This window comes from Geospiza fortis, unplaced genomic scaffold (assembly GCF_000277835.1).
Source record: "Geospiza fortis unplaced genomic scaffold, GeoFor_1.0 scaffold206, whole genome shotgun sequence".
NCBI lineage: Eukaryota > Metazoa > Chordata > Aves > Passeriformes > Thraupidae > Geospiza > Geospiza fortis.
Genome location: NW_005054311.1, coordinates 6,781,722 through 6,791,798, shown reverse-complemented (window position 1 = coordinate 6,791,798; position 10,077 = coordinate 6,781,722). Strand labels below are relative to the sequence as shown.

Here is a 10,077-nt window from a genome sequence, read left to right as displayed (position 1 = left end):
ACTTAGTTGGTGCACCCTTGGCTCTCCTGTTAGCAGTGACTCAGGCAGAGCTGAACAAAGGCAAGCTGGCACCTGGAGAGGTGTTCATGGCCAGTGACCTCACTGTGGTTTTCAGCTTCTTCTGTGCCCGAGGCAACACATCTGGGAGAAGTGCTGAATGTGTAAGAAATTTAAATGTTTCTTGCTGCATTGGTACTTTGAGCAGGGTTTGGTTTTGTTTGTTGTGGTGTTTTTTTTGTTTAAGCAAATTATGATTGTGTGTTACAGAGGATAATGTTGATTGGTTTTGTGCAAGCTATTTAAATTTTCCTCTTTTTCCAGATTATTTTTACTGCTGAAAAGGAACTGCAATGGAGAGTACGGTATCAGTTATTTTCCTTGTATTGTTTTCCATACTGCTCTGTGAAAGTTATCACCATGGAGTGGAGACGGCTACTGTTGTGCACACATCAGAGAGAGCTTTTCCCGAAAAGACAGTGGGTGTTAATACTGACTTGGCAGGACTGATACAGAAGTTGCACCTTCAAGAACTTTTTAATCGTTATGGAGAAAACAACTCTCTGTCAATTGATGGGTTTAGAAAACTGCTGCAGAACATAGGTATAGATAAAATGAAAAGGATTAAAATAAGCCACGATCATGACCACGATCATGACCACAATCATGATCATGACCACAGTCACGACCATCACAACCATGACCATGACCATCACTCTCATCATAATCACGTTTCATTGAGTAAAGGCTCTGAGAAGACTGCTTGTCCAAGCCACGAGTCTGATGCTGGCAAAGACCGCAGGAGCAGCCACGGGAAGGAGCCGCACAAGGCCGAGGGTGTGGAGAGGCAGCAGAACTTTGTGCGCAGCAAGAACGCGCTCCATGAGATCCCGGCATCCGTCGTCACTGCTGCGGGCGGCCACGCCGAGCTCCAGGATGTGCAGCCCGGGGAAGCCAAGGCAGTTGTTCGAGTGGGTGCTGCTGGCCCTGGTGCCCTTAATGTCACAGGGGGCCGCAATGGCACCTGGCTGGGTGCCACAAAGGCAAATGAGACTCGTGCTTCTCCCAAGGAGCTGGAGAGAGGGAGCTACCTCTATTCTAAGCTGAAAAAACAGAACACTCAAGAGGTGAGGCCAGTTCTGTTGTATTCTCAGGAATCCAGATCAACCAGGAATGTTGTCATGGCTTATTTTTCAGGTGCTTATTGTTTACCTGGGTGCAAGTTTTGTGGTGTAACAATACCCAGAGCCAAACACATGCAAACAACTTGCCTTGGAACTTAACATTTTGAGGGAATATGGTGTAATGTTCACAGGCTCAGAGGAAAAATATAAACGTACGCTTGGTTTAATGCATTTATTACTGATATATTTAACTGTTACTAAACCTGAAAAACATCTACAGTTTTAAACTTGCAGTTCTGCCTTAGGTCAGGAATCTGTCTTGTTTTCCTATTAATGGAGTGAAAGTAGAAAAATCAAGTTAAGGTACTGTGATTCTTATCAAAGCTGTCTCACATTGTGATAGTGTAGAACCGTCCTCCTCTAACACCTTCCCTCCCCATCTAGCAACTATGTAAATAGCTCTGAAAAAGATCATGGCAAAATGTCACATGTTACTTCAAAATAGTATAAAATTAGCACTGATAACGAGTATAGTTGTGTTGTAGACATTTTTCTTAAACAGTCAGATGCTTTTCCATTAAAGACTTTGAAAAGCAAGTAGGATCTTAATGTATGCAGCTATGCCAGGTAACTCCAAGTGGGTGTTGTGTGGCATGTGATGGTGGGTGCTGAATTCACAAGTTGTTGCTGCGGTCTGCACTGTGGAAGCAGAAGTTCTACTGCTCTTTAAACCCACTGAGACTGTGTGTAGGTTGTGCAGTGGGGAGCTATTTACTCGAGGGAGTGTATGTACAACATGCTCTGCACAAGACGTTCCACAGCAGTCACTGCTACAAAAGGGTATTTGACCTTGTTAATGTTTCCTTATGTGGCCTTTAAAACTGACTGAAAAGTGTTAGGCTTTTTCTGTTTGTATATCAAAGCATCTGACCCATTTGTGCTGAGAATGAGTAATAATTACGTGTCATCTATCCAGACTTTCAAACCAGCTTTGTGGGGCAGGGTTGGGATGGAAGTACATTTTTTACTAAATGGGTTTGTTACCAGTTTTTGAGTTGTGTTGATACAGCTGCTTTCATGTGGTGCCACTGCATTTTAATTAATGTGGGATGTGCAGTCCTTTTAAAATGTATTGTGGTATTTTGCTTCTGGTTAATCTCTAACTTGTCTCTTTCCACAGTGCTCCAATGCATCCAAACTGATGCAGTCTCATGGAATAGGCACTCAAGTATTGTTGACTGCTACAGAATTTAGTTATCTCTGTCCAGCTCTTATTAACCAGATCGATGGCAAGTACTGCATAGTCCATGCTACTAGTGAAAAAGCTGAAACTCCTCCAAAAAGTTTTTCTCTGCAAATAGGTAGGCTGCATTTTTTTTTGTAACATCAAAGCTTAATGGAAAAATGTTTATGTTGGTTATAAAATCCAAGAAACCTATTTCATTGTTGTAAGAAGTGTTGTTTTCTTCTGGCACTTCACCAAGATTAGAGAGAAATCTTTGTGGCATACCTTTTGTTAACATCTGATTAATTGAATGATCAGGTGTGTTTGATAACAGGAATGTTAAGCAAACAAAATCATGTACAGCTGTTACTTATTGTTATTACTACTTTTTTTTTTTTTTTTGCCAGCTTGGATTGGTGGCTTTATATCCATCTCTGTCATCAGCTTTCTTTCCTTGCTGGGTGTTATATTGGTACCACTGATGAATCGAGTATTTTTCAAATTTCTTCTGAGTTTCCTTGTGGCACTGGCTGTGGGGACCTTGAGTGGAGATGCCTTCTTACACCTCCTTCCACATGTAAGTATTAATTACTGTTTCATTCATTATCTCAAAGCAGAGAACTTGACAGCTGTATGTATTAGTGCCCTATTATTTCATACCCATTTGATGAGTCATTTCTCAACCCTGTTATGCAGGTTGTTTGATAGAAAGGTTTTCAATTTGGAACATCTGTATTATTCATTTCACAGTCTTTAAAAGTTCAAGAGCTTCATGGCATTATCCCACTCTCTATTTCCTGTTCTTAGTCATATGTGCTGCCACATCCCTTTGTTGTTCCTTGAATGCAAGAATTTTGCATAAATTTTCTTAGTGGTTTATTGCAGTGCTGCCCCTTTTTTTTCCCTCCTGTTTAATAGACTCTAAAGGTAGTGGAAATTTCTCACTGAACACTTTAAATGTGAAATGAATAATCAACTATTTTTTGTAACAAGCCACTTATGTTGATCGCTTACCCATTGTGATTTTTCTTTTTATCAGAATCCATAATTTCTGAAGTCCTGGGGAAAATACTACTTGATAGATTTTGGAATTGCTGTTATGTAATAGGAACAATGAAATGGGAATATGATTGCTAAATTTCTACCTTTCTTGAGGTTCTTAAACAGACATTCTCCCCCTGCAAAAGTAGCTTGTTTCAGCTTTCAAATAAAATGGATAAATGTGACTGCAGATTCTGTGGTTTCCCAGTCCTGCCTGTAATCCACCAGGTGGTTCTTTTTCCTTTCAGTTAATTTTGCATTTGCTCTGTAAGGTTATGTAAATCAAAACGTGTGAACGAGATGTGCAAAAAGATTTTTTATTTCTGGTCATACCTGTATCCAGTAAGGACAGGGAAAGTGTCAGACTTTAAAGAAAGAAATTACAGCCAACTTTCTTGTAGAAAAAATTGTATTACATTTATGAGTTTTCTTAGATGGGAAGCTAGCTGGTGTGCTGGCTGTGACCACTGCTTAAAATGTGGATTCCTTGATGGTGTCAGGAGTTTGTGTGGGGGCAGCTGTACACCTTGGATTAAACAGTGTCCATGCAGCTTCAGTGTGTGGGCCAGTGCCAGGCCTGTGCTCAGTCCCTGCAATATTTCTTCCTATCAACAAATTTCCAGTCAACAGATTCCTTTGTAGTTGTTTGAATCTGTAAGCAGAGCATTTGCCCTGTGAAAATTGTCAAGTCTGGACTCCAGACATGAGGAAAATTATGTGAAGAATACTTTTTATGTTTCTTACATTACATTTCTTTTGAATATAATGACTTTCCCCCTTTTGTTCTCCCCTTAGTCTCATGGAAACCATCATCATCACCACGAAAAGCCTCTGCTTGACCAAAAAGGCTCTATGTACAAACATCTTGTTTTTCAAAGTACAGAGGAGAATGCTTACCTGGATTCTACATGGAAGGGACTTACAGCACTTGGAGGCTTGTACTTCATGTTTCTAGTGGAGCATTTGATCACTTTAATAAAACAATTTAAAGACAAGAAGAAAAAGGTAAGGAGACTATTACTCTGAAGCTCTTTTGTATTACATGCTCATTTCTGAAAACACTTTGTAAAAACCTCCCATGAATATCATATATCTTTTGATGTAATAGCAATGGCTGACTGGGTTAGTATTAGAAGGTCATTTTTATTAGGGACACATACACTTCTAAACCTTTGATTAAGGGTTTTTTGCTATTTCCATAACCAGACAATATAGTACAGGGTTTGACATTGCAGTGAATTGTTTAATAAGAAAATGTCCACTTGCATCTTCAGTTTTAACAGAGTGATTTAAGAACTCATTTCATTACTGACTTCTTTCTGACATCTTGAGATGTTTATAACTATCTGAACTGGTTTTATTATTATTTTAATTCCAATCCTGGATGCAATAAGTTTGTACAGTATTGTACTGCTGTTGAGGAGGGCACTTGGACAGACGGGTAAGGGTTGGCAGTAAGTTCTTATATAAATAAGAATCCAAGTATGCTCTAGAAATTGACTTTATAGTATAGCATTCCATGAGGAAACACAATCTGTCAAGCCCATTGATGCTTTCTCTTCTCTCCCCCAAAAATGCAGCTCTCAGGTTGTTATGCTGGTTTTTATGTGTAAGGTATATAACTGAATTTTGGCAGGTCATTAGTGTTGGTAACTTGCCAATTACTCATAACAGTTCGTTAAAGACCTGTGTACCCAGGAATAAAGAATGATATCAAAATTGACTCAGTAAGACAAATTAAGCAGAATTTAATGACAGAACAGAATCATGGAGGGGTTTGAGTTGGAAGGTATCTTAAAGGTCATCTGGTTCCAACCAATCCTAAGCCTTGCTTGAGGAAAGTTAGTAAATACTAATTACTTAGTTTAAAAATAGCTAATTGCTAGGCTACCTCAAAGACTGATAATCTCTGTTTAGTTTTCTCATTAAATTGGTCATTAAGGCAGTAGTTGCAGGGAAGATGCCATGTAAGCTCTTTGATCATGGGAGGTTGTGTTGGTGTGGTTTATACTGAAGCTCAACTAACTGTGAGGTTTCCCTATCTCTAGTTAAATTTGTTTAACAGGAAAGAACATGAAGAGTTTTAAGTAAAGCAAGAATTTTTTCTCCTCCCAGCCACAAGGAATGGATTTCCTGTTAGACTAATTATGCCTTCCTAGATACTGAGTCACTGATCATAAATTGTTGTGACACAGACTTTAGTTGGCAACGAAGAGAGATTTTGCTTGATTTTCCTTCTGTACATTATTAAAAAACATTATATTGACATTATGATAGAAAAGAATGAGCGGAATAAATTAGTCACCATTGAATGCATTTCACTTCTCAGATGAAAATCTTCTGCTTATTTCTTGTGAAAAATGTAGGGCATTTGTGTGTTTTATCCCCTCCTATGGAGGCTGAGGAACCTTTGTCATCCTACTGTAATAGGTTTCTAATATTCCTCTTCTACACTCTTTATATGGCATCCATGTTGTCCTCTTTCTGTGCAGGCTGCATAAATGTTGTGAGTATAATGTTGCTCATGTATATCCTGAAAAATAAGTAAAATATTCATAACTGCAGTATTTTCTTTTGGAATAAGAAAAAAAATGAAGATGATGGAGAGAGTAAGAAGTTTTCAGCAAATGAAGAAAAGTTGGATACGGATGATCGTAAGTCTCATTAATATCACACAGTTGTTGCTTTGTGGCAGCACTGTTTAAAAAACACCTGATTGATGGCAGATTGTAGATCTGCTTCTTAATGTTGGTTGGAACACTGCCTGTTTGAATTATTTTCAAAGCAAAACCTGTCTGTCTGCTGATACATGGAGCACTAAGTCTATTTGCTGCTTTCCTTTGAAAAGGATTAGTGGGTTAGAAGTAGTGAATTTGCAGTTTTGGAACTTTTAAGCCTTTTAATTCTGCATTTAGCAGCAGAAGTTGAAGTCATTCTGTGAAAGCTCCAACTTCTACACTTCTCTTCTACACTTTCTACACTTCTCTTTAGACTGCTAGATGTTATATGTATGACTCATTAAGTTTTCTGTGTTTTCTGTGTTTTGTTAGTTTGATTATTTATTTATAAGGGTAATATTACAAAATTGTAGACAATACTTGAAGTTCAGCATTTAGAGTGCAAATGACCATGTTATCCACAAGATCATGCTTTAAGCCACAACACACCACACTAGTTACTTGTTAGCTGTTGTTGATAAAAGAGATGTTCTGTTTTTCAGAGTAATTTTATAACTAATGAAATACTTGTCTGTAATGTAGAAAAAAAATTATATTCACTTAATTGCAGAGGAAGAATTTTCAAGTTTCAGCAGTTAGTTAAAAGAACCAACTGTGGTGTGTCAGCAATGTTTATATGAGGGTATTTCATGCTCTATATTGATAACATTGTTTTTCAGTGTTTATTTTCCAGGTGTTAAACTCAAGTGCCTGTATGTGTTTTGAAATACAGGAGTATCCAAAATTATCTATAACATAATCTTCTTCAGCCCTGAGATTACTAAATTGCACATGCTTCTCAGCTACTTGATTTTTCTGATGCAATTGAACTAACAGTCTTCATGCTGTGAGACTGGGACTTGGAGCCTTTTGCTGTTGTTTAAATTGCAGTGAGTCGTAGATGAAAAGATTTTTTGCCTTTTAGGAAGCATTTGTGTCCATAATGTAAGAGCTGCTTCAGCAGTAGGGGACAGAAACTGAAAGTTTTCCTTATTTTCACCTATTGGGAATTATCTCTAAAATCTAATAAGTTGTAGAAACGTTTCCAAAAAATCTTGTGGTTCAAGAAATTGAATGATCAGTCTCAACTTCTAAACTTCTTTACTGCTTCACATAGCCAAGACTGTTTATTGTATCTTTGCTTCTTAGGTGATTTTAAAAATGTTTAACATTGTATTTTGGGTTTTTGTAACAGGGCCTGAGGGCTATTTAGGGACAGACTCTCAAGATCCATCAAACTTCATTTCTCAGCAGCCAACTGTGCAAGAGGAAGAAGAAGTGATGATAGCTCATTCTCATCAAGAGGAGGTTGACAACGAATATGTGTCCAGGGGCTGTAGGAACAAATGCCATTCTCACTTGCACGATACTCTGGGACAGACAGATCATCTAAGCCACCACCACCATGACTACCATCACATTCTGCACCACCACCATCACCAGAACCATCATCCCCACAGTCACAGTCAGCGCTACTCGCGCGAGGAGCTGAAGGACGCGGGGATAGCAACTCTGGCCTGGATGGTGATCATGGGAGATGGGCTGCACAATTTTAGTGATGGACTGGCAATTGGTAAGTGCTAACTCAGATGCTGTGAAGGTAGTGAAGTCTTCTAGCTGTCTCTTACCTCTGTTAGGGATGTAGCTCATTAGCAGAGGATCTTTAAACTCTAAACTTTTTTCTGAGAGCATCATCTTAATAAGTAAGAAAAATCTCCAGCTTAACAACCTGGAGGTAAGTGACATATGAAACAGAAATTGTGTTTGCAGCTGTGTTTCTTTAGAAAATCTATAAACTGGGCTTTTTTCCCTGCTTTTGGAGAAAAGCTAACATGTTTCAAAACTAAAGCTAGGCTTAAAAAATATTCAGGATTGAGTTCGTGCCTGCAAGTGCTCAGCAATTTTTTAAAATTTTAACTGTTTTTAGGACAAGCTTGTATTTTTCAACAAAGTAACTGTTTTTTTTCACTTCCATCAGGCCACTGGTACCATTGCCTGATTTATTTATTTTTCTCTTTCATCTTCTCTTGTGATGCTCAGGGTCAGGTTCTATACTTGGCATGTCTGCCTGCCTGCCTGTACTGGGCCCTGGTTACACATCAGTGTTCCTTCATAGCACTGATGGATGGGGAGATGAAGCCCTGCTTTGAATCTGTTTTAGCCTGAAAATTTTGTTCTCTGAAACAGTGGTCATACTGTACTCAAAACCTCGTTCCTAAAGTTGAGCATAATAATCCATTTTTAAAAAAATTGAACAAGTACAGTTATTTTACTTGTAAACAAAACATTTATCTTTTTGTTTCTGCTGAGTTCATGCCCCTATTTTTCCCTTAATGCGTGTAGTTGCTTAATCTTTCTTGATAATGCTTCAGTGAAAATACTTCTTTATCACAAAAATAGTAGACTGAGTGTTTTGTTTTGGACTTCTGTCTGGGAGGTCAGGTTTGGGAACTCTCTCATGTTTTTTTTAGAAGGAGAAGTAGATTACAGGTATATTGAATTTAAAAGGTTAAAGTAAGTCACAGAAAGAGAAGTCAAATCAATAATCTTCAGTACTTATGCTAATCTTTCCTGATCTTGACTATTGTGTTTAAGACTAATCTTTACAGGTATTGGATTCATTTCCAGGCTGTTTAGCATACTGGAAGCAGTTCAGCAGTATCAGTCTTTCTGTAAATTTTATTGTAGGAAAAAACTCAGTCTTGTTTGAAGAGGAAACCCAATAATAACTATTTTCTCTCAGCAATATTTGCAGTTGTTCACATTCAGTCAATTCAAAGTGTAATGTGAAAAGAGACTTTCTGATTTAATCTCATTTTTGATGAAAGTTGAAGCATGAAATGTAAATTTTTGAGCGGATCAGTAGTGAAAAATGTGGTAGAAGGAAGATTTGCATACAAATGACACAGAATCAATTACCTCTGAGCATTAGGGAGATTTGGGAAGGAGCTATGACTTTATAGTTATGAAGGGAAAAGTATGAGAAAGGTTAATAAAGGCTTATTGAACAAGTGAGAGCAATAGCTTTCAGAAGTCCTGCTGTGTAGCTTGTTCAGGCTAATGAAAATATGGGTTTCTTTCAGTTCTGTATGTGCTTAAAAGTATTATGGGAAACCACCCATTTGATGGTGTTGTGAAAATGCCAATGCTACTTGTGCAGTAGTTAATCTGTATTTTAAAGAAGATGTGAACGCTTCTGTAAAGATAACTTTAGCCAGCATAACCCTTCATTTAAGTTCATTCACTTCATGTGATTTGTTATTCATAAGTTCCATTTGTTACTTTTTTCCTCAAATCTGTTGTGTTAATTATGTAGGAACAAGATTTAAAAGTGCTTATTTTTTTATTAAGGTGTGGAACTGTTGCATCTGACTCATTTGTGCAAGAGGATCATCTGTGATTTGAACTTTTATGTGTAATTACAACTAAATAAGTAAAATGCAGAACACTATTTTTATACTAGTCTTGCATAGATATTTTTTTCCTTCAGCTTTTGAGAGAAGTCATGTCTTAAAAGTATATTTTAAGATTAATCAGCATCTTGAGAGGGGATAATGCCAGATATATTAATTTTGTATTCAATTTGTTAACATTTCAGGACTTCTTTTTAGAAGTGAATAAATAAAAAGAGATATTCTTGATATTTAAGCTTGTACTTTAATTACTTCTTACTTCTTCTCTTTGAACTTCATAAGAATTAAGTTTGCTATGGTCTTGTCTAAAGCTCTAGTGCTTGGTGTGTCACCTCAGTCCTTACTTTCTCCCTGCTTTCCCCTAAATTTGCTGTTGGTGCCATCTGTTTTATCCAGATAATTAGTGAAGATACTGAAGAAAATGGGCTGCAGTTTTTGTCCTGGTGGGTTCTTATTTCTTACCAGCCACCAGGCCCTGTTGGCCCAGGAGTCCAGTCAGTGTGCAAGCCCATATTTCCTCTTTGCCCAGAAAAGACTGCTATAGGAGATAGTGCCAGAAA

At 37.7% G+C, this 10,077-nt stretch overlaps 1 protein-coding gene across 1 annotated transcript in view; it reads left to right on the top strand.

The window, feature by feature from the left end:
* The first annotated feature begins 325 nt into the window (after positions 1-325).
* SLC39A6 (solute carrier family 39 member 6) overlaps positions 326-10,077 on the top strand; it is an 18,815-nt gene continuing 9,063 nt past the window's right edge. Inside the window, exons 1-6 of the mRNA XM_005419329.3 lie at positions 326-1,124; positions 2,302-2,482; positions 2,754-2,923; positions 4,183-4,392; positions 5,972-6,041; positions 7,300-7,677. Of these exons, the coding sequence (XP_005419386.1) occupies positions 351-1,124; positions 2,302-2,482; positions 2,754-2,923; positions 4,183-4,392; positions 5,972-6,041; positions 7,300-7,677 (1,783 nt within the window). The 5' untranslated portion in view covers positions 326-350. The remainder of the gene's footprint in view (positions 1,125-2,301; positions 2,483-2,753; positions 2,924-4,182; positions 4,393-5,971; positions 6,042-7,299; positions 7,678-10,077) is intronic.